Source organism: Rhinoderma darwinii, chromosome 4 (assembly GCF_050947455.1).
Source record: "Rhinoderma darwinii isolate aRhiDar2 chromosome 4, aRhiDar2.hap1, whole genome shotgun sequence".
Lineage (NCBI taxonomy): Eukaryota > Metazoa > Chordata > Amphibia > Anura > Rhinodermatidae > Rhinoderma > Rhinoderma darwinii.
This window is the reverse complement of record NC_134690.1, coordinates 184,843,980-184,869,793: the sequence shown is the minus strand read 5'-3', so window position 1 is coordinate 184,869,793 and position 25,814 is coordinate 184,843,980. Positions and strand designations below refer to the sequence as shown.

Genomic DNA, 25,814 nt, shown 5'->3' with positions numbered 1-25,814 from the left:
GGCTACTTGTGCCCTCACACAGTCAGCCTTGGAATAGCTTAGCCCGCCTTTCGACAACCTTTGTATGCAATCCGTTATCTCTCCAAAAATTTTCAGTATCTTGATTGAAGACAAAACAATCTTTGTGGGCTGATATCCATGTCTCTATCATGGCAAGATAACATCCCTGAGGAAGAGGTGATGTCTTGGTACCTAGGAATCTACTGTGGGTTGGAGCATCGCCTTCCATTTCCCCTCTGACATTCAATCCATCATCGTATTGACCATACCAGTTCTCAGTTTGAGATGGCAAATACCTAAAAGGGTGTGCGTATACCTTACCTGTTCCAAAGGTTTCCTACACACTACCCAATCATACATACAAAATGTAAAATAATCAAACATATTCCCCCACAAACCATAGGTACATGTACATATAGAGATTCATGCTCAATCAGCATATCTCACTACTCCTCCATAAACACGTGAAAGGTACACATGTAAATGGGGTGACTACAGGCTGTAAATATATGTCGGCCTACACGTACATACTCACTCACTGTGGGACGGGCACGTCCTCACTGAGTATGTCTATGTTGCGGACACATATCTACACCTAGAATGTCTATAAGTACACCTTGAAAGTTTTTGTACGACACATTGATTCATAATACATTACACACATATATATACATAAACTTGACGATTACGGGTCGCAGGACAGTATTGGTGTTATGTCCTTAGTCCAAGTTCATGCTTTTACGCCTGACCTAGTTTACTTGGTCGGCAAGTACTTTCACCCATCAGTACTATCACAGGGTGGATGAGCAGGTTGAAGAAGAAAATTGCTTTGGGGTTGTACCCAAACAGACTCCCCCATCAGGACACCTCTGAGTCTCTTTTCAGGGAATTGGATGGAGGCTCGATTCTCAGACTCTTTAAGCTCCTCCACGACATCCTCTTCCTCACTGAACTCAGGATCATCTGGAGTCTTATAGGAGCATCTGAGCGGATATCGAGCCTCTACTCAGGGGTGACTGGAGTTCTTCTGTTCTGCTACATCGATACCTGTGATAGTACAAAAAGGTACAATGCTCCTTGGAGGAGTATTCCTTTTCCGGTGCAATTAGTCGCACAGATGGTGTGGTAAACATATTGCACTCGGTGCCAACTCCAATACCCTTGACCCATGTATCTTAAGCTTGAAGAGGGTATTTGGTTGACCTTCATCTCACATGTCCCCACGGTATCTCAACACTGGTGTCTAAGCACCCGGTCCTAACTACCTTGGCAGAGGATCGCATCCTCATCATTTCAACATCCATCTGTACAGACAGATATGGATGGCTGCCCTTATAGGTTAGGATGTCTGAGGGGAGCTGTAGATGAAGTACCATTTTGTGGATCTTCACAATTCTCATGTTTGTGGAACTATATCCCCATCTTACCAAACCCATTATCTTAAAATCAAGATATGGGTGTAATGCCAGGGTAACCTCCCCCTGTCAACCTTTCCTAAAGGACTACTCCAGTTAAACACAAAAGAATCAGCCATACTGTTATTCACTTATATAATTGCACTCACATTAGGCCTCAGATGAAGTTGTGTTACCTGTCTGAACCCCCCAGGTCTAGGTGCACAAAATAACATAAAACACTACACTTATGTTACCTGTTCGCACTGATCAACCTGAGTTCACAGTATAATAACAACTTCAACGTTATCCTAATAGAGAGCAATTAAAACATTTTGCGATTATAGATGTAAATGTATTATCATCTTGCATTTCAAGGTCTAGGTGCACAGTATAACATAACACTATAAGTGAACTTATGTTACCTGTCCATACCTCTATACCTAATATAAGTTCACAGAACAAGCAAATACATCACTATTCGTTGGCTGATTCTCCAGTTGTTTTCCTGGAGTGGCTTTCTAATTATGCATATAAATACAGGCAACACCCATATAGTATAACTACATAACTACTGATAACCAGGAATATACCACAATAGAATCTGTGAAGGAGCCACAAAAGAAAACACAATGACAACAAAAGAACTGGGAACAAACAACAGACCATAAACACACCACAGTACGGACATCAAAGAGATAACACCTAACTGTGAACATGTAAATTATGGCCTACTTGAAATTCACAGCTGAATTCCAAACAAGTTGTGGTTCGTTATTCAGATCTTTGAACACATGGTTTAGCAAATATGTGGTGGAGATTCTCATGTAGCCATTTTGTCCTTTCCGAAATCCAAAATTTGGTGTAATGTGGCCATTTTCTATTGCTTCATTACTAGGCTTTCCAAGGTTGCTTATGCCATGGCAGTTTCTAGCAATATGTCCCTTCTGACCACATTTAAAAATTTAAAAGGACCACATTGCTTAGTACCCAAAGACTTGCAGTACTTCGCAATATGGCCTGGACCGGCACATGCAAAACATTTAACAGTACATGCTGTGCTGGACTTAGGGCAGTCACCAGTGCATGATCTCTTAAAGTTCTGCATGGCTAGGGACGCACTTCTGATTATCGTACGCTTACATTTGCGTAACACTTTTGTAACAATGTTACCTTCAGGTTTCTGGATGTGATCACGATTTGGGGCATCTGATCCATCAATCTTTCTACTCCCCCTTTTTTGCCCTGTGTCTGCACTGCCAGAAGCTGGGCGTTCTGAAGAGAAGTGGATACTTCTCGTCAGAACGCCCAGCTAGTAAAAGTAGTAAAAACGCCCCGATGTACGCACATAATACACGCCCAGTTGGACTTTTACTTTAAACACGCCCACTTGGACTTTTGCAAGCCTCATTTGCATAAATACAAAAATGGTCATAACTTGGCCAAAAATGCTAGTTTTTTTAAAAATAAAAACGTTACTGTAATCTACATTGCAATAGCAGATAGGGGTTGCAAAATCTGGTGACAGAGCCTCTTTAAGAAAATTTCAAACGCCTTTTTTTTAAGGTACCTCTTCAGTTCTGAAGTGGCTTTGAGGGGCCTATGTATTAGAAACCCTGATAAAACACCCCATTTTAAAAACTAGACCCGCTCAAAGTATTCAAAACAGCATTTAGAAAGATTTGTATCCCTTCAGGCATTTCACAGGAATTAAAGCAAAGTGGAGGTGAAATTTGCAAATTTTATTTTTCTTGCTGAATTTCAATTTTATTCAATTTTTTTTTGTGTAACACGGAAGGTTTTACCAGAGAAACACTACTAAATATGTATTGTCCAGATTCTGCAGTTTTTAGAAATGTCCCACATGTGGCTCTACTGCGCTCGTGGAATAAAAAACAAGCCCTAGAAGCAAAGAAGCACCTAGTGCATTTTGAGGCCCCTTTTTTATTAGAATATATTTTAGGCAGCATGACAGGTTTGAAGAGGTGTTGAGGTGCCAAAACAGTAGGAATCCCCCAATAGTGACCCCATTTTGGAAACTATACCCCTCAAGGAATTAATTTATGGCTGTTGTTATCATTTTGACCACTCAGTTTTTTCACAGCACCTATTTTAATTGGGCTGTGAAATTAATAAAATTACATTTTTTCCAATAAGATGTAATTTATGATCAAAATTTCCTATTTTCACAGGGAACAAAATACCCCATTTTGTTGCCCAATTTGTCCTGAGTTCGGCAATACCCCATTTGCGGCGATAAACTGCCGTTTTGGCCCATGGGAGGGCTCAGAAGGAAAGGAGCGCTCTGTGTTTGTTGGAGTCCAGATTTTGCTGGATTGGTTTTCGGGTGCCATGTCGCATTTGCAGAGTCCCAGAGGTATCAAAGCAATGGAAACCCACCAGAAGTAACCCATTTTGGAAACTACACCCTTCAAACAATTCATTTATGGGTAATGTGACTATTTAGACCCCATAGTTTCTTCACAGAACTTATTTGAATTGGGCTGGGAATTTAAAAAATAATAATTTTTTCCAATAATATGTAGTTTTAGCTCAAAATTTCTTATTTTCACAAGAAATAAAATACTCCATTTTGTTGCCCAATTTGTCCTGAGTGCAGCAATACCCCATTTGTGGTGATAAACTGCCGTTTGGGCCCATGGGAGGGTTCAGAAAGAAAGGAGCACTATTTGTTCTTTGGAGTCCAGATTTTGCTGGATTGGCTTTCGGGTGCCATGTCGCATTTGCAGAGCCCCAGAGGTATCAAAGCAATGGAAACCCACCAGAAAAGACCCCATTTTGGAAACTACACCCCTCAAGGAATTAATTCATGGTTGTGGTTATCATTTTGACCACACAGTTTTTTCACAGCACCTATTTGAATTGGTCTGTGAAATAAAAAAAATGAAATTTTTTTCAATAAGATGGCATTTTTTATCAAAATGTCTTATTTTCACAGGGAACAAAATACCCCATTTTGTTGCCCAATTTGTCCTTAGTGCGGCAATACCCCATTTGTGGTGATAAACTGCCATTTGGGCCCATGGGAGGGCTCAGAAGCAAAGGAGTGCTATGTGTTTGTTGGAGTCCAGATTTTGCTGGATTGGTTTTCGGGTGCCATGTCGCATTTGCAGAGCCCCAGAGGTATCAAAGCAATAGAAACCCACCAGAAGTGACCCCATTTTGGAAACTACACCCCTCAAGGAATTCATTTATGGGTGTTGTGACCATTTTGACCCCACAGTTTTTTCACAGAACTTATTTGAATTGGGCTGGGAATTAAAACAAAATTATATTTTCCAATAATATGTAGTTTTGGCTGAAAATTTCTAATTTTCACAAGAAATAAAATACCCCATTCTGTTGCCCAATTTGTCCTGAGTGCGGCAGTACCCCATTTGTGGTGACAAACTGCCGTTTGGGCCCATGGGAGGGCTCAGAAGGAAAGGACCACCATTTGGCCTACTGGGGATTTTTTGGTGCAAAGTCATGTATGCAGAAGCCCCTGAGGTACCAGTACAGTTGAAACCCCCAAGAAGTGACCCCATTTTAAAAACTACACCCTTGAGGCATTCATCTAGAGGTGTAGTGAGCATTTTGACCGGAGACATACACCCCATAAACTGTAATGTGGGTTCTCACGGGTACGTCAATACCCTACATGTGGCTGTAATCAGCTGCCTAGGCACACAGCAGAGCCCAGAGGGGAAAGACGAGGGGGGATAAGCTGTGCGGAGTGCATCAGGGTAAGTAAAACTGGGGTAGATTAAAAACCATGGGATGTATGATAAATTTTGAAGCTCTCTTTCATACAGAGCTCTGGTTATTCGGGACACGTGTCACATTGATATATTGTGTCCTTCCTTATCCCCCTCTTATAGCAGACTTTGTACCTCTTTTGACTTTTTCCTTTCTAGCCAGTTTGGGGAACTTCTCCTGGAAAGTGTTGCCCTGGTACGATGCGTGTGGCCTCGCCTCCAGAAGTACTGGGTGCCCCCCCCCTTCTTGGTCCATAAAAATTAGTTTCTTGATAACCACCTCTTGAAATTCCAGGAAAGTTCCCGTCTGGCCTGTACATCGATGTAGAACGTACACATTGTACAATGCCATCTGTATGATGTGCCCGGCCAGCTTCTTATACCACACCGCATAGCGCTGTAGGGCTTCAGGGCTTGATCTGACAAGTCCACCCCTCTCATGTACCTATAGTAGTCCAGGATGCAGTCTGGTTTGGGGGTCTCTCTACTGGTACCTCGTACAGGTACATGGGTACTGGTGTGACATCTCTCTTGTCCTTGTACTTGACACACAATATGTTGCTGCTAGATTGTGCCCTGCTCTCACCCCTTCTGAGCGTTTGCCCTGCAGAGTCTTAGGGAGGCCTCTCAGATTTCTTCTAGCAGTGCCGCATGCCGCAGGACTTCTGGGAGTGAGGCAGTTGAAGAGTGGGACGCTGGTATAAAAATTATCCAAGGTAGAGGTGGTAACCCTGGTCCAGCAGTGGGTGCACCAAATACCACACAATTTTTGCATTAACTCCCAGTAAGGGGGGGGGGGGGGCATTCTGGGGGCTGAATACTGGTGTCCTTCCCTTCATATATCCTAAATCTGTAGGTATACCCTGATGCACTCTCGCACAGCTTATACATCTTTACGCCATACCTTGCCCTCTTACCCGGCAGGTACTGGCGGAATTGAACCCTCCCTTTAAAATGTACCAAGGACTCATCAATAGAAATACACTTCTCGGGGGTGAATGCTTGGGAAAACCGGGCACTAATAGGGGTCTCCATTTATACAAACGGTCAAAACTGGGGTCATCTCGGGGTGGGCACGGCTCATTATCAGTATAATGTAAGAAGCAAAGTATTGCCTAATTTATTTATTTTTTTAGGTTCCAGTACAGATCTGAAGTTGCTTTGAGGGGCCCATATATTAGAAACCCCAATCAAACACCCCATTTTAGAAACTAGACCCCTCAAAGTATTCACAACAGCATTTAGAAAGTTTATGAACCCTTTAGGTGTTTCACAGGAATTTTGAGCAAAGTAGAGGTGAAATCGACTTTTTATTTTGTCAGAAAATCCTTTTTATACCACTTTTTTTTATAACACAAAAGGTTATACCAGAGAAACGCAACTCAATACTTATTGCCCAGATTCTGCAGTTTTGAGAAATATCCCACATGTGGCCCGAGTGTGATAATGGACTGAAGGAGCGGCCTCAGAAGCAAAGGAGCAGCTAGTGGATTTTGAGGCCTCCTTTTTATTAGGCACCATGTCCGGTTTGAAGAGGTCTTGTGGTGCCAAAACAGTGGAAACGCCCCAAAAGTGACCCCATTTTGGAAACTAGACCCCTTGAGGAATCCATTGTAGTTTTCATGGGGTGCATGCGACTTTTTGATCAGTTTTTATTCTATTTTTAGGTGGCGTGGTGACTTAAAAACAGCAATTCTGCTATTGTTTTTTTATTCTATTTTTTTACAGCGTTCACCGTGCGCTATAAATGACATATTCACTTTATTCTGCGGGGCGATACGATTACGGCGATACCAGATGTTTATAATTTTTTTTTATGTCTTATGGCGTTTGCACAATAAAATACATTTTGTAAAAAATCATTCACTTTTTGTGTTACCTTATTCTAAGGGCTGATTCAGACGAACGTTGCGTTTTTGCGCGCGCAAAAAATGCGGCGTTTTGCGCGCGCAAAAACCACTTAACAGCTGCGTGTGTCATCCGTGTATGATGTGCGGCTGCGTGATTTTCACGCAGCCGCCATCATAGAGATGAGTCTAGTCGACGTCAGTCACTGTCCAAGGTGCTGAAAGAGTTAACTGATCGGCAGTAACTCTTTTAGCACCCTCGACAGTGAATGCCCATCACAATATCGAGAAACCTGTTAAAAAAAAAGAAAAAGAAAAGAAAAAGTTTGTTCTTACCGAGAACTTCCCTCCCGGCCGTTGCCTTGGTGACGCGCCTCTCTTGACATCGGGCCCCACCTCCCTGGATGACGCCGCAGTCCATGTGACCGCTGCAGCCTGTGCTTGGCCTGTGATTGGCTGGAGCTGTCACTTGGACTGAATTGTCATCCCGGGAGGTCAGACTGGAGGAAGAAGCCGGGAGTTATCGGTAAGTCAGAACTTCTTTTTTTTTTTTACACGTTCATGTATATTGGGATCGGAAGTCACTGTCCAGGGTGCTGAAACAGTTTAACTCTTTCAGCACCCTGGACAGTGACTATCTCCTGACGTCGCGTACCGGAAATTTTTTTGCCGGGTTCGGCCAAAACGAGTTCGACCGAACCCGGTGAAGTTCGGTTCGGTTGTCCGGGTTCGCTCATCTCAAAGACACTCTGTTTGGATGTTTGGAAACAGAAATGCACGTGGTGCTTTTCTGTTTACATTCATCCTTTTGACAGCTGGTGCGCTGTTTCAGTCGGTTCGCACAGAAGTGCTTCCGTGCGACCTGCGTGGTTTTCACGCACCCATTGACTTCCATGGGTGCGTGATGCGCGATATACGTGGAGATATTGAGCATGTCGCGCTTTTTGCGCAGCGGACAAACGCTGCGCAAAAAGCACGGACTGTCTGTACTGCCCCATAGACTTGTATTGGTCTGTGCGTGGCGCGTGAAAACCACGCGGCCCGCACGGACCCAATACACGTTCGTGTGAATCCCCCCTAAGAGCCATAACGTTTTTTTTTTTCCTTCAATAAAGCCGTGCGAGGACTTATTTTTTGCGTAACGAACTGTAGTTTCCATCAGTTCCATTTTTAGGTACATGCGAGTTTTTGATCTCTTTTTATTCCATTTATTGGGAGGTGAAGTGACCAAAAAATAGTGATTCTGGTACGGTTTATTATTATTTTTTTTTACGGCGTTCACCGCGTGGGATAAATAACGAAATAATTTTGTAGATCAGGCCGTTACGGACGCGGCTATACCAATTATGTATAGTTTATTTGTTTGTTTATATATTTTTATTAATAATAAAGGACTGATAAGGGAAAAAGGGGGATTTTTACTTTTATTACTTTTAAAACTTTTATTTTCTTATTTTTACACATCTTTTTTTAATTTTTTTTTAACTTTATTACTTTGTCCCACTAGGGGACTTGAGGGCAGGAGGCCCTGATCGCTATTCTAATACACTGCACTACATGCGTAGTGCAGTGTATTAGAGCTGTCAGCTGCTCACTGACAGCAAGCATAGTCTGTCCTGACGTCGTCAGGACCCACTAGGCTTCCGTCGATGGCATAGCCGGATGCCATTGTTTGGTGTCCGGTTGCCATAGTCACCATCGCCGGCCGCTATCGTGTAGCAGGCCGGCGATGGCAGCTTAACCCCTAAAAAGCCGTGATCGCTATTGAATACGGCTTTTCAGGGGTTAATCAGCGGGGACACAGCGATCGGTCCCCGCTGTAGGAGCTGTGACAGCTGCTGTACGAGACAGCAGCTGTCACAGCTCCTGTATGTGTCGGGAGGACGGCCGAAACGGCCGTTACTCCCGAGACGTTCTCTTCCGTCATGGAGCGCAAACAGGGCGCTTTCAATGACGTAATAGTACGTCACTGAGCGTTAAGGGGTTAAACATACAAACACAGAATAAAGGGCGCAATTCAGTCCCTGCCTACTTGCACGGCCCGTCCTAAGTGACGGCGTACAACTGGGCGACGGTCCGTATGCTCAGTAAGTGCAAGACAGACAACACAAGACAAGGGCACACAGAAGCAAGGGGGGTAGGGCAGTTGCCCACGGAGACACCGTGAGCAACAGGCAGTGGTGAACGAGCTGAATCAAACCAGGGGAGTACGTAGTAGCAAATCAGAGCAGGAGAATAGTCAGGCAAGTCAGGGTCAATAAGTAACAGCGGTCAATCGGGTAAATAGCAGGAATCGCAGAGCCAGGAAACCAGACAATCACAGGCAAGGAACATGCTGCAAGTGAGGGTATAAATAGACCAAGGGCGGGAGCTAGAACCATCAGGCCAGGCTGTGATAGGTTCTCCCTCTCCTCAGCCTGCAAGCCTGAGTGGCAACAGATCGCGTCACTCTAGCAGACCTTGGAGCTGATGAGGGCTGATTAGCCCCGGGCGTCGACACAGAACCTGTGTCTGGCAAACCCTTTACAGTACCCCCCTTTTATGAGGGGCCACTGGACCCTTCCTAGGTGGGCCTGGCTTGTTGGGGAACCGAAGATGAAACTTCCTGAGCAATATACCGGCGTGAACATCCCGGGCGGGTACCCAAGTCCTCTCCTCAGGCCCGTTTCCTCTCCAATGGACCAGGTACTGGAGGGAGCATTGGACTATCCTGCTGTCCACAATCTTGGCTACCTCGAATTATACTCCATCAGGAGTGAGAACAGCTTTTCAAGAGGGAGACATGGAACACGTTCTGTATCTGAAAAGACAGGGGTAACTCCAGACGGAAGGAGACAGGGTTGAGGACCTTAATGATTTTGTACGGCCCTATATACCGGGGAGCAAATTTCTTGGACGGAACTTTAAGGCGCAAATTTTTAGAAGACAGCCACACCAGATCCCCGACCACAAATAGGGGGTTAGTTGAATGTCTTTAGTCTTTTGGATGTTCTGGGATGCCTCAAGGTTCTTCTGAACCTGGGCCCGGACTGTGCACAGTTCCCGATGAACGACATCTACCTCGGGATTGTTGGAACCACCAGGTGAAACCAGGTGAAACGGAGGAGAACCATGGATTAAACCCAAAGTTACAGAATAAGGGGGAGACCCCTGACGAGTTACTGACCCGGTTATTAAGGGAAAAGTAGTAAAAGTAGTAAACACGCACCGATGTACGCACATAATACACGCCCAGTTGTACTTTTACTTTTCAACACGCCCAGTTGTACTTTTGCAAGCCTCATTTGCATAAATACAAAAATGGTCATAACTTGGCCAAAAATGCTCGTTTTTTAAAAATAAAAACGTTACTGTAATCTACATTGCAGCGCCTATCTGCTGCAATAGCAGATAGGGGTTGCAAAATCTGGTGACAGAGCCTCTTTAAGTATTGTTCTAGAAACTGATTAGTCCTCTCAGTTTGGCCATTAGTTTCAGGATGGAAGGCCAAGGAGAAGGACAGATCAATCTCCAACTTTTTACAGAAAGCACTTCAAAACAATGAAACAAACTGTACTCCTCTGTCAGAAACAATATTGACAGGAACCCCATGGAGACGCAGGATGTGTTTTACAAACAAGGTAGCTAACGTCTTGGCATTGGGTAGTTTCTTGAGGGGCACACAGTGGCACATCTTACTAAAGCGGTCTACTACAACCCACACCACCGACTTGTCTTAGGATGGAGGTAGATCGGTGATAAAATCCATGGAGATATGGGTCCAAGGTCTCTGGGGAATGGGCAAAGAACATAGTAAGCCCACAGGTAGGGACCTGGGAGTCTTAGACCTAGCACAAATTTCACAAGCGGCGACGTAGGCCTTAACGTCTTTAAGCAAGCCAGGCCACCAATAGGTTCAAGAAATGAGGTGCTTGGTACCCAGGATGCCTGGATGGCCAGATAGTGCGGGGTCATGATTCTCCCTGAGCAACCTTAGCCGGAATTGCAGGGGAACAAACAGCTTGTTCTCAGGAAGATTCTCGGGAGCAGAACCTTGATCAGCCGCAATTTCGGAGACTAAGTCTGAATCCACAGAGGATATGATTATACCTGGGGCAAAATATAAGCGGGGTCCTCCTCAGGAGGAGGGCTAGCCATGAAGCTACGCGACAGAGCATCAGCTTTAATATTTTTTGACCCAGCCCTATAGGTAACCACAAAGTTGAATTTCATAAAAACAACGCCCATCGAGCTTGTCTCGGGTTTAGCCTCCGGGCAGATTCTAGGAAAACCAGATTCTTGTGGTCAGTAAGGACCGTTACCTGGTGCCTAGCCCCTCCAGGAAGTGGCGCCACTCTTCAAATGCCCATTTAATGGCAAGGAGTTTGCGGTTGCCAACGTAATGTTTTCTCTCAGTGGAGGAGAACTTCCTGGAGAAGTAGGCACAGGGACGGAGATGGGTGAGAGACCTAGTACCCTGGGACAAGACAGCACCCACTCCCACCTCGGAGGCGTCAACCTCCACGATGAATGGCTCAATTTGGTTAGGCTGAATCAGCACTGGAGCAGAGACAAAGCACCTCTTAAGGATTTCAAAAGCCTGGACCGCCTCCGGAGGCCAGTGGGGGAGATCAGCACCTTTACAAGTGAGGTCCGTAAGAGGCTTAGCGATGACTGAGAAGTTAGCAATAAATCTCCTGTAATAATTAGCAAACCCCAGGAAACACTGTAAGGCCTTCAGGGAGGCAGGGCGGACCCATTCAGCCACAGCCTGAACCTTGGCAGGGTCCATGCGAAATTCGTTAGGAGTGAGGATTTGGCCCAAAAATGGTATCGCCTGCACCCCAAACACACATTTTTCGGTTTTTGCAAAGAGTCTGTTTTTCCGAAGGGGCCTGTGAATATGTAATGAATTGGGGTAGAGAGACGGACAGGTGAGTCCTAATCTACCCACAACTCAGTCCCTGCCTATTTGCACGGCCTGTCCTAAGTAACGGCGTACAACTGGGCGATGGTCCCTACGCTCAGTAAGTGCAAGACAGATTACACAAGACAAGGGCACACAGAAGCAAGGGGGGTGGGCTACGGGCAGTTGCCCATGGAGACACTGTGAGCAACAGGCAGTGGTGAACTAGCCGAATCAAACCAGGGGAGTACATAGTAGCAAATCAGAGCAGGAGAATAGTCAGGCAAGTCAGGGTCAATAAGTAACAGCGGTCAATCGGGTAAATAGCAGGAATCGCAGAGCCAGGAAACCAGACAATCACAGGCAAGGAACATGCTGCAAGTGAGGGTATAAATAGACCAAGGGCTGGAGCTAGAACCGTCAGGCCAGGCTGTGATAGGTTCTCCCTCTCCTTAGCCTGCAAGCCTGAGTGGTAACAGATCGCGTCACTCTAGCAGACCTTGGAGCTGATGAGGGCTGATTAACCCCGGGTGTCGACACAGAACCTGTTTCTGGCAAACCCTTTACAGAATCACTCTTCATTTCTGAGTGATCAGAATTCCACATCTCTTCATAAACACATATCAGTTTAGCCAGCATGTGTAGCCTTTTGGAGGTTTTGTTAAAAACACTCCTCTTGCTGATGCACATCTTATCATGCGCATAAACCTTGTCCAGCAGTTTGGACCACAGTATTCCTGCTGACTTGTATGTAGTGGAGGGTACTGGGTTGATTGAACTATGTTTAGAAAGTTGTTTAAGTGTGGAGAAATACATACTCACTCTATCTTGGTTACTGCTGAAGACTCTAATGTGTTGTACGATGGCCCGACAACTTGTTGCCATAGATCAGCACGCCGCAAAGCAAAATAAAAACGTTAATACCTCAGAAAAGAAAACAAAAAAAACAATAGGTTCGCTGTTCTCAATTGTAACCTGTATCAAGCCTTAAATAAAATTGTGTTACTCGTCCAAACTTCAAGGTCTGGGCGCACAGTATAACACAACACTTCACCGTGTACGTATGTTATCAGTCCACGCCTCTCTGCCTATCTTAGTTCACGTTTTAACACAATTTTATTGTACAAAACACAGAAATAAATTGAAAACAGTTTGGGCCTCGACTCGCCATATGTAAAAGGAATCATATATATAATATATATATATATATATATATATATACTACACACCCACATATGGCACGCGGTATAATAGCGGGCTTCACCTACTTGGTCGCCCACTATTACTACCTCCTTTATAAACAGGGTCACTAGGGTTATACCTAGTTCCCCTACCTTTTCCTTATATTAACGTTAAACTACTTTGCTTTGCTGCTACGTAAGTGTATACGACTCAGTAAATACAATTGTATAGTAAATAAAGGGTAATATTTATTACTAATAATAATCACACTTACATATAAAATACACCAAACACAGAACACAGTAACCGATCACCGTATAGTATCAGTATACCCCAATACATATAACACATTAATATATACTGAGTATACTCACACTATACCTAGTACAGTATAAACACGGTATCACAATCCTAATTATACCGCCACTCACTTACCTAAACATACACAGAAGTTACTTTACAACACAATACACATAAGTTACTTGTAATTCTCACACGCTCACTATCTCTATCCCACTCCCTCCTAATATAACTTTCCCTATACACTAAGGGTTAATACGGGATAAGGAGGAACAAGGGGAATAGGTTTCTGAGTACCTGGGGGTTTGCAGGTCAAGGGTAACTGCAGGGTACTTAGTGCAGCAAGGGTAAACAGGGACTGCAGGAGGATAATAGGTTAACAAGGGGAATGGGTTGCTGTGTACCAGGGGATAGCAGGTAAATGGTGGAAAGGGGTTAAACAGGTATGCAGGTAAAGGGTTGAAGTAAGGAGGGGCGAGAGCATAACATTGAGCTGTAGCTCAATGTTAATAATATACATTACATGGATAAAAGTAGTTGGACACCTATACATTACACCTTCAGGTTGCTTTTATGACATCCCATTCTAAATTGTGCTTGCTGATGTAAGGCTTGCATGCAGCTGCTCGGCCATGGAATTCCATGCCATGAAGCTCCTGGCACACAGTTTTTATGCTGATGTTAATGCCAGAGGAGGTTTGGCACTCTACAGTTATTGAGTCAGCAAAGCTTTAGGGACTTTTATTTAACATGCGTCTCAGCACTCAGCAACCCCGCTCTGTAAGTTTACGTGGTCTGCCACTTCGTGGCTGTGTTGCTGTGGTTCCTAAGTACTTCCATTTTACAATAATTATACTCACAGTTGATCGTGCAAGATCTAGAAGAAGAAGGAATTTCACAAACTGACTTGTTGTATTGGTGGCATTCTATTACAGTACCATGCTCGAATTCAGTGAGCTCTTTAAAAATGACCCATTCTTTCTCAAATTGGGACTGAATAAAACACCTAAATTCAATGATAAACTGGTATGTCCTAATACTTTTTTCTATATAGTATACATTACAGTTACAGACTACGTTGAGGCCGCCTGGTTTGAAAGATTCCAATAAATAGATCCAATACATCTTTCTTTGGAGGAGTCACATCCTGGTTTATTCTTCATCACTTCCCTCGATTTCTTTGAGGATGCACCATTTTAAATCATACACTTGTTTGTGTTTCATTTCATGAAGGTGTCTGGCAACTGTAGTCTCACCAACGTCACAAATTATGTCGCAAATTTGTTGCAGGTTGTGACTTGCAAATTGTTTGACGCAGTTTACACCAAAACATGGCATAATAAATTTTGCCCATTGTTTATTTTTGTTGTATAAGTCATGTTTATTCTTTTTTACAAATTAAAATAAGTCTAAACTCAACCTTAAATCATTATAGTTGTGCCATAACAATCCAGGGTAGGGCCAAATTATAGGCAAAAGAAGCAAATGTTGAGGGCCTTCACCATGGAGGAGCCAATCAAAGGCTCCTGCACATGATTCACAGCATGTTCTTACTTATCAGTCTAGCTATACAGATAATAGCTCTGGTATTTTGGGATATGTGGTGGTATTAGGCTTCGTTCACAACTGCGCTAGGGCTCAGTTCCGAAGTTCCGTCTGAGCTTTCCGTCAGAACAGAGCCCTGACAGACACAAACGGAAACCATAGGTTTTCGTTTCCATCACCATTGATTTCAATGGTGATGGATCCGGTGCCAATGGTTTCCGTTTGTCTCCGTTGTGCAAGGGTTCCGTCGTTTTGATGGTGATGCAACCCTTGCACAACGATGGATTGTGATGGAACCCTTGCAATTGTGATGGAAATGGAAACCTTTGGTTTCAGTTTGTGTCAGTCTGGTTCCCGGTCCGACAGAAAGCTCAGTCGGAATAGGACCCTGGCGTATATGTGAACAAAGTCTGATTTGGACACTACAATGTTGTGTACTGTGTAATCTTTTAATACATGGTAGCTGTATCATTTTCATCTCTCATTTGTAACCAAGAGCTAAATTATCTTTTTATCATTGTTAAAAGAGTAAGAGACACCACACAAATATTATAAATAAAATAGAAAAGAAAAAGTGCAATTCACAGTATTAGAAATATTTATCTGTTTTTAAAATTCTGCAATATTTCAGTTTAAAGAAGTATTTGATGCACACTGATCAAATTAATCTATGTTCCTTAATATGCTTAGTAAGACATGTTATCACCAATAATGTATAAGTTACTGCGTTTATATGTATATTTCATCACTTTTCTGAAGACTTTTCCTACTAAAAGCTGCAATAGGTTTTTCTGTGGTAGGGTTAGCTTGCTTGTCTGCTTGTCTCTAACCCTGGACAAGCTGTAATACAGGCATAAACATGATCTCTCAATTAATAGACTGTAACTGTGCTTCCTCTTTGAATACAAGGTTTTAGAAGGAAACTTATCTTTAATGTGTGAATAAAGCTCTGCCTAGAAAAGAAAGGTCCTGTAATAGGCACCTAAAAAAGTTATTTCACGATCACCACAGGTTCAGCCTTTCTATCAAACCAGCAATCAGCTCTTATTGCTGGGGAAGCTGTAGAACAAGAGTATCATTACAAATCAGCCATTCAAATAAATGGCCAACAATGTAATGCTTGGGTGATATGTGTTTGCCAAATAGTCCAAGGGTTTGTGCTCATAGAATTTTATGTCTGGCGCAATATAACCAGTAAATTAGGAGATATGTGTAAGGCCTCATGCACACGACCGTAAAAACTCCCGTTATTACGGGTCGTGATTACGACCCCTAATAACGGGCTCATAGACTTCTATTGGCGACGGGTGCCTTCCCGTTTTCTCGCGGGAAGGTGCCCGTGCCGTTGAAAAAGATAGAACATGTCCTATTTCAGGCCGTAATAACGGCACGGACAGTCCATAGAAGTCTATGGAGCTCTCGTAATGACGGGTGGCTACATGTGTGCACCCGTCATTACGGCAGCGTTGCTAAGCGACGTCAGTAAATAGTCACTGTCCAGGGAGCTGAAAGAGTTAACTGATCGGCAGTAACTCTTTCAGCACCCTGGACAGTGACTACCGATCAGTATAAACCTGTAAAAAATTAAAATAAAAGACGTTCATACTTACCGACAACTTCCTGCTTCCTCCAGTCCGGTCTCCCGCCCGTTGCCTTGGTGACGCGTCTCTCTCGACATCCGGCCCGACGTCCTGGATGACGTTTCAGGCCACGTGACCGCTGCAGCCAATCACAGGTCAATCACAGGCTGCAGCGGTCACATGGACTGCCGCGTCATCCAGGGATGTCGGGCTGGATGTGAAGAGAGGGACGCGTCACCAAGACAACGGCCGGGTAAGTATGAATTTCTTTAACTTTTATTACAGAAAAGGCTGTCCCTTCTCTCTATCCTGCACTGATAGAGAGAAGGGGCTGCCGATTAGTGCAGTGCTATTTTGCCGCCAAAAACGTGCTCGTAAATACGGGTGGAATACGGGTGACACCGGACCCATATTTACGAGCACGGGTTCGTAAATACTGGTGCAAAACGGGTGGAATACGTGTGACACCGGACCCGTATTTACGCCAGTATTTACGGGTGGGAAAAAATACGGTCGTGTGCATGAGGCCTAAATCATTTATTGTATCACTGTAGAATAACAACATAGCAGTCAATTCTGAAGCATGGCAATTTAATTTTACATATGAAAACCACTGTAAGTACAAGAAAAGTGGACAAAGCAGCTGTCAGTACTGAACCTGGTCATTGCCTTATAAGAAGCAATCAATACAGAATCCTGCATTGTATACATAAGCCTTGGTTTATTTGATGCAATCCAATTTTTAGGGTAATATGAAATAATTTGGGAGAATAATTTGTCTGCTTTGTTGAAATGATAGAAAAAAAACAAGAAATGTAAAATTAATTAATTTTGAATAGCTACAATAGTATCATGCTAAATGTAGTAAATTAGTATAATAGTATTATAGTACAGGGTGGGCCATTTATATGGATACACCTAAATAAAATGGGAATGGTTGGTGATATTAACTTCCTGTTTGTGGAACATTAGTATATGGGAGGGGGGAAACTTTTCAAGCTGGGTGTTGACCATGGTGGCCATTTTGAAGTCGGCCATTTTGTATCCAACTTTAGTTTTTTCAGTGGGAAGAGGGTCATGTAACACATCACACTTATCGAGAATTTCACAAGAAAAACAATGGTGTGCTTGGTTTTAACGTTACTTTATTCTTTCATGAGTTATTTACAAGTTTCTGACCACTTATAAAATGTGTTCAAAGTGCTGCCCATTGTGTTGGATTGTCAATGCAACCCTCTTCTCCCACTCTTCACACACTGATAGCAACACCGCAGAAGAAATGCCTCCCGATCTGACCCCCTTAGACTTTTATCTTTGGGGTCATCTGAAGGCAATTGTCTATGCTGTGAAGATACGAGATGTGCAGCAACTGAAACTACGGATACTGGAAGCCTGTGCTAGCATTTCTTCTGCGGTGTTGCTATCAGTGTGTGAAGAGTGGGAGAAGAGGGTTGCATTGACAATGCATGCAATAGCAGCATCAGACCAGGGGACTGATATGAATAACACTGCAATGACAGGTCACTCCAGTCACACAAAAGCAATGATGTGGATAAAGCATGGAGTACTAAGTCAGTAGAAGGAAATCAACTACAAGGATTATCAAATAAGACTATACCTGCAGAGGACAAATGTACACCTGGACACCGAGCACCTCGACGCGCGTTTCGCAACCTTCGTCAGTATCCATATAAATGGCCCACCCTGTATAACTAGTAATAGTCTGCTGCATAATTCTCACATGCAATATGTTAGTTTGGATTATGACCAGGTTGGTTGTTGGATAAATTAAGATTCCTTTTGCAAAAATAACAATGGACTTCAACTTGAATGGTGTTTATATTCAAGCTTGTTGGCTTACATTCAACAACATCTGCTTTTCAAGGGACTTGACCAGCAGGACCACTTGGGTAACTGCTCATTTAATCTAGTAAAGCCAATATTTATGTCTGCTTACTCCAACTGTGTTTTTATACCTGTTTCTTCCATACTATTGTGACAGGTGGCATAACAAAGAACTAGAATTCTGTAGCCATTATCCATTATGCTATATTATTCTTAGCTCTGGACATAATTGTAGGAATTGTGACACACTTAATGGTACTATATAGCGATTTATATTCTACTTCTCAGAATATATTAAATAACTGATTAATTATAATTTTATAAGTTAAAAATGTCTGATGAAACAAATTAAAGGAATCTTACACTGTGCCCTCTGAAAGCAATGGGCCGTCTGTGTAATGTAAGGTGCAGCCCGGTCACCCAGAGGAAGAGTTGCTCTGCTTTCTCTGCTCTAGCTAATAAAATGGGGACCCCACTTCTACTATATCTGTATGCCCTAAATAGGGCATTTCAGAAAAGGGAAGCTCTAAAACAGATAACCCTTTTAAGTTCAATGAGCAGCATGTAGCATGCAAATGGGTAGGCACCTAGTATCCAGTAGAGGAGCACACAAGTCAGAGTAGAAAATCTGTCAGCTGCTCTGCTGTGTCTAAAGGTTAAGTGAAAAGGACTCTTCACTCTCAGTTGTGAATGGAGGCCCAAAGATTCACTGCTAGTTAAAGTTCCGGCCCTGCATAGGTGATATACATGTAAGGTCATATACATGTACATGTACGAGGGGGTTGTGAGCCATATTCCAGCTCTTAGGGTGAAGCCAACTGCAGTGGCTGACTTGTGGTTCACATGCGGTCGAAAACTGCAACCGCTTGCTTTTACAGGTTTTTAACGTGTTGCCAAAAACCACATCATAAAATGCTGTATTTTGTAGTGAAACAACATTTGGTTGCAGGTTTTCAGCCTGTTGGTTTAGTTAAGCAGAAAGGTGGGAGGTCTGGGCATTTGGGGTTATAATGTGGATGCTAAAATGCATCCATACATTACGGTCATTTGAAAGCAGATTTCCTGTAACAGATGTTCTCATTGTAAAGACCAACACAGAAAAAGCATATCATACTATTCAAGGTGTGTTATCACCTTACACAAATATATTAGAGAATTGTATAAGTTGCGCTTTCCAGAAATGCTGCTCGAATAGCTCCATTTAACAAAGGCAGTTTATTTTATTACAACTTGTAGCTGTAGTAGTAGCAGCAGTATACCACTCCAAAAATAAAATGATAATAGGGAATTTATACCTATTATATGCAGAGGTGACCCTAGGCATTAACAGTTTCAGCTTATTGTAGGAACTTCACAAAATTATTGTTTTTTGCATGTATTGGAATTCTTGCTTAGTCCTTCTAGTTAAGGCATGAAAGCTATTTTTTCAAGTACCATTATAATAAATAAACCACCCAATTATTTTTTTACCTATTGTAAACATTATACTGCGATATAAAAATGTTCTCTTGGCTAGCTCTATGACTGTATGTTAATATTTGTAGGTGAGGGAGAAGGAAAGAAAATATGGCATCTCTTAATTTGGGCATAAAACCTGAGACATGATTAAGAAATAGGAGGAAGTATTTTTTACTAGTTATACTTGATTTACTGAGTACATTTTAATATGTTAATAACTTGTTTAAAAAATATGGAAGATTGAATTAAAAATGAATAGTTTGAATATATTAAAATTACCATCTGATCTGTCAGTGGCAAAAGCCATCATTTGTGTTTTACATAATGCAAATGGTGGATTGTAATTTTAGCATTTGTGCACACATAAAAAAAAACAATTGACTGACTTTAGTGGAGGTGCAGTATGGGTTCTAAATGATGACACGTGGCAGATTTGGTGCAAAAATTGTATGGAATACATAGAACTGAATTTGAATTACAAAAATTTCTGCAACGAATCTGCCACGTGAAGTCAACCTAGGGGAATTGCGAATTCCGTGGATCAATATTCATCTTTTCAAAGCAACATTTTAGGCGCCATAGGAGTGTCTTTTTGGCTTAAGTTTGAAAGGCAAATGTCTGTATTTTTCCGTTCAAAATGATGGAAAATGTATAGTCCGACATGCTATTCAATACAGCAAAAAGTATATATATGCTATGGTATGCCAATGAAAGTCAAAGGCAGACATATGCAACTTTATATTAGCATTCCTTCTAGAGAAAAACAGATAATTACATAGTTACACAGTTACATAGTTATTACAGTTGAATAAAGACACAAGTCAAATAAAAATGTCTACACATAGGAGCTAATATTTTATTGTTCTAGGAAATGATCTATGCCTTTTTTAAAGCCATCTACTGTCCCTGCTATGACCAGCTCCTGTGGTAGACTATTCCATAAATTCACAGTTCTCACAGTACGGAGACAGTCCTCTCCAGACGGAGGGAAACAGTCCTCTCCAGACGGAGGGAGTGCCCCCTTGTTTTTTGAGGGGGCTTTACATGGAACAGGATTTCACCATATTTTTTGTATGTGCCATTAATATATTTATATAAGTTAATCATGTCCCCCCTTAGTCATCTTTTTTCAAGGCTAAATAGGTTTAATTCTTTTAATCTTTCCTCATAACTTAGATTCTCCATGCCCCTTATTACCTTCGTTGCTTTTATTTTTATTTTTTCCAACTCCAGGGCATCCTTTCTATGAACTGGAGCCCAGAACTGAACTTCATATTCTAGATGAGGCCTCACTAATGCTTTGTAAAGTGGTAATATTACATCCCTGTCCTGCGAGTCCATGCCTCTTTTAATACACGACAATATCTTGCTGGCCTTTGAAGCAGCTGATTGACATTGCATGCTGTTATTTAGTTTATGATTTACAAGTACACCCAGATCCTTCTCAACAAGTGAATCCCCCAGTGTAGCTCCTCCTAGGACATATGATGCATGCAGGTTTTTGGTACCCAGATGCATAACTTTACATTTATCTACATTAAACTTAATTTGCCAACTGGATGCCCAAACACGTAGTTTGTTTAAATCCGCTTGCAATTCACAGACATCTTCCATAGACTGAACTATATTACATAGCTTGGTGTCATCTCCAAAAATAGAAATAGTGCTATTAATCCCATCCTCTATATCATTAATAAATAAGTTGAATAATAGTGGTCCCAGCACTGAACCCTGGGGTACACCACTTATAACCGGGGACCATTCAGAGTAGGAATCATTGACCACAACTGTCTGGATACGGTCCTTGAGGCAATTCTCAATCCAATTGCAAGCTATACTATCTAAACCTATAGTCCTTAATTTACCCATTAGACGTCTATGAGGGATAGTGTCAAATGACTTTGCAAAGTCCAAAACACTATATTCACAGCGGCCCCTCTGTATAGGCTTCTGCTCACCTCTTCATAAAAACAAATCAGGTTAGTTTGACAACTTCTGTCCTTAGTAAAACCATGCTGGCTGTCACTTATAATACTATTTTTCGTCACATAATCCTGTATAAAGTCCCTCAATAGCCCCTCAAGCATTTTTCCCACGATGGATGTTAAGCTTACTGGTCTATTATTACCTGGGGAAGACTTAGAGCCCTTTTTGAAAATAGGCACCACATTTTCCCTGTGCCAGTTCCTTGGCACTATACCAGTCACAAGAGAATCTCTGAATATTATGAAGAGAGGGAATGAAAATAACTAAACTAAGCTCTTTCAGAACTCTAGGGAGTAACCCATCTGGTCCCGGGGCCTTATGTACATTTATTTTATTTACTTTACCTTGGACCATATCTACATTCATCCAATTGAGTATATCAACTGATATATTAACAGCACTGGCACCGGCTATATCAACTGCTCTTTCTTCTGTTGTATATACAGAGCTAAAGAACCCATTTAGTAGCTCTGCCTTCTCTTGATCCCCTGTGACCAACTCCCCATTACCACTATCTAAGGGTCCTACATGTTCAGACCTTGGTTTCTTCACATTTACATACTTGAAGAATGTTTTGGGATTTGTTTTACTATCCTTGGCCACCTGCCTTTCATTTTGTATTTTTGCTAACTTTGTTACATTTTTACAGATTTTATTACGCTCTTTATAATTTAAAAAGGCTACAGGTGTACCCTCAGATTTGTATTTTTTAAATGCCCTTTTTTTGTCACGTATTGCACTTTTTACACCAGGTGTAAGCCATGTGGGGTTTAATTTTAGTCGTTTATACTTGTTACCTACAGGAATAAATTTTGCACTATAATTACCCAAAGTAGATATGAAAATCTCCCATTTATCATTTGTACCATTATTTTTAAATTAGTTCTTCCCAGTCTATATCCTGAATTGCAGCACTTATCCTGGGGAAATTGGCCTTCTTCAAATGAAGTGTTTTTGCCCTCCCAGCCTGTGTTTGTTTTTTTACACTATAGCTAAAATTTAACTATATTGTGATCACTGTTACCAAGGTTTTCACGAACATTGACATTCCCAACAAGATCTGCATTATTAGAAATGACCAGATCCAACAGAGCTTCACCTCTAGTAGGGTCTTCCACAAACTGGCCCATAAAATTTTCCTGCAACAGGTTGAGGAAATGTCTCCCCTTTGCAGTTGAAGCCGAACCATGACACCAATTAATATCTGGGTAATTAAAATCTCCCATTATCACTACAGTACCCTACTGTGCTACCCACTCCATCTGTTTATATAGCTGATCATCCATCTCCTCAGTTATATTGGGGGGGGGGGGGGCTCTATAGATTACACCAAAAGTAATTTGTTCAGTGTTTACCTCCCTTTTCTAGTACCACCCACAAGGTTTCACCTCCTCACAATCTTCACCCACTATTGTTTCTTTCACACTCACCTTCATATCACTTCTCACATACAGACATACACCACTGCCTTTCCTATTTTTCCTATGTTTCCGAAAAAGTGTAAAACCTTGTAGATTTACATCCGAGTCATGAGAAGAGTCTGGCCATTTTTCAGCAACACCAACTATATCTATATTTTCTTCCAGTATCAAGGCCTCCAGCTCCACCATTTTGCTTGCTAGACTTCTGGCATTTGTGAAAATACACTTTAACTTGCCTTTCAGTATTCATTTTTATTTTCATTTTCATTGCTGTTTTGTAACAAAAGGATCTCCCTATCCTGTTGTCTAGTCCTCTCCCCACAGTCTGTTTCTCCCCCCACCAAAATAGTCTGACCCCTTTCTAACCTGACTACCCCTTTATTTTCTACATTGACCTCCCTCCTCAGCCCTAGTTTAAATTACCGGGGGGTACTAGTAGCTAGATCCCCAAAATCAATGTATTGTTGGGGAAGCTGCAAAGCAAAAGAAAAAGGAGATTGTCCAGATGGGACAACCACTATAAGTCGTTTTTTATACTGTTATAAAATGTTAAATCATGCTAACTTCCCTTTCCATTCTGCTTCTCTCCTTTAGGTATTATTATTTAGTCCATAGATGGCATGGGTAACTTACAAGCTTTCAACTATTCTGATACTACTGCTTCGATATTGCGTTTCATCAGAAGATGGTGAAATAAGATCAAGTAAGCAAAACTTCAAACCTGAGGCTCAAATATTAACAGTTTGAGGACTATTACTGTTTTTAATTTTTGAATTCTACCTTCCCCAATAGTTGTAATAGAGTTTTGTGACCAGATATTGGTATAAAAAACAAGGTGAATGTAATGCTCTTTTAGAAAGAATATGCTAAAATAGAAAAGATTAAGACATTGTTGGGGGAGGAAGGTTATAGTTTTTTAAAACTGGTTTGCTGCTTTCATTTCACAATGGGCTTTAGAAAAATGAGAGCTGGAATCAGATTGGTTGCAACTAATAATTCATTTGCGCAATGGGGCATACCTTTATGTCTAAATTGCAGTGGATGGCATGATCACACAAGCTTTTGAATAGAGTTGGTATCCAGCTGCAATGGCCTGGACAAGAGTTACTTCTGAACCCAGCCGTTTAACCCCTTAGATGCCGCGATCTATGGCGACCCTGACATCTAAGTTCCCTCTGTCACCCAATGGACGGCCCACGAAAAGAACACGGGGCGCTGATTCGTTGCCATGGCAACCGGAGGCCTAACAAATGCCTAACAAAGACCAGAAGCATGACCTTATAGATTGTCTGACAGTTTTACACTGACAGGTAATAATACTTTGGTATACTGATTAAACCAAAGCATTATAGAAGTGATCAGAAGATCTAATTTTAAACTCTCCTAGCGGGACTACAAAAATTGTTAATCACAGTTTAATAATGCTTATAAGGAGAAAAAAAAGAGTACAAATTCAAAATAAAATGTTTTTTTTCATAAAAACTTTGGGGTTGTAGAGCTCAATGACTTTAACCAAAATTCTGAATTTTTAGTTTTTGAGTGGAGTGACCCTTTAAATCTGGTGCGCCACAATTGATGTGGACAGAGAGGAAGTTGTTCATTTGCAAAATCTCTAATCTCGCAGCCTCCAGACAGCACTAGTTTTTCCTTTGAAAGATTCCAAGAAGTCTTGATCCAAATGTCATAGTATATTTTGATAGATCTTTCCAGAGAAAGATTTTCCTTATTGTATTGGGGTTGTGCATAAAAATGTATTGTAATCCTTTTCTCATGTCAGACATCTATTGGGACCATTTTAGCTATTTGACAGATAGCGCAGCCTTTACTTCTGAGGCATTTAAACATGTTATTGATAACACATTAACCCGTTAGTGACCGGCCCATCGTGTTTCTACGTCGGTCACTAACGGGCCTTATTCCGATGCCATAGACTTTTTACGTCGCGGCATCGGAATAAGTAAACAGAGCAGGGAGCTGTCAAATCTCCCTGCTCTCAGCTGCTAGAGGCAGCTGAGGGCTGGGAGCGTCCCTGCTCTGCCGTGTGAGATCGATATTAGTATCGATCTCACACGTTTAACCCCTCAGATGCGGTGCTCAATAGCGAGCACCGCATCTGAGTGGTTTTGGAGAGAGGGAGGGAGCTCCCTCTCTCTCCCACCGACACCCGGCGATATGATCGCCGAGTGTCTGTGTCTCTAATGGCAGCCGGGGGTCTAATAAAGTCTACCTGGAGTGAATGCCTGCTAGATCATGCCGCAGGCATGACCTAGCAGATGCCTGTCCGTGTTAAACGGACAGGCAGTAATACACTGCAATACAAAAGTATTGCAGTGTATTATAAATGCGATCGCAGAATCGCATATTATAGTCCCCTAATGGGACTAGTAAAAAAGTGAAAAAAAAGTTTAATAAAGTTAATTTAAAAAAAATGTGAAAAAAAATGAAAAACCCAGCTTTTCCCCTTACAAACTGCTTTACTATTAAAAAAACAAAATAAAGTTAAAAAGTTACACATATTTGGTATCGCCGCGTCCGTAACGACCCCGACTATAAATCGATTACATTATTTAACCCGCACGGTGAATGCCGTAAAAAAATTAATAAAAAACTATG

The 25,814-nt window shown here is 42.0% G+C and overlaps 1 protein-coding gene across 1 annotated transcript in view; it reads left to right on the top strand.

Moving 5' to 3' along the window:
* The window catches only part of COL21A1 (collagen type XXI alpha 1 chain), a 384,255-nt gene that overhangs the window by 68,070 nt on the left and 290,371 nt on the right, over positions 1-25,814 (top strand). The window contains exon 2 of the mRNA XM_075864141.1: positions 23,796-23,904. Within this exon, the coding sequence (XP_075720256.1) occupies positions 23,817-23,904 (88 nt within the window). The 5' untranslated portion in view covers positions 23,796-23,816. The remainder of the gene's footprint in view (positions 1-23,795; positions 23,905-25,814) is intronic.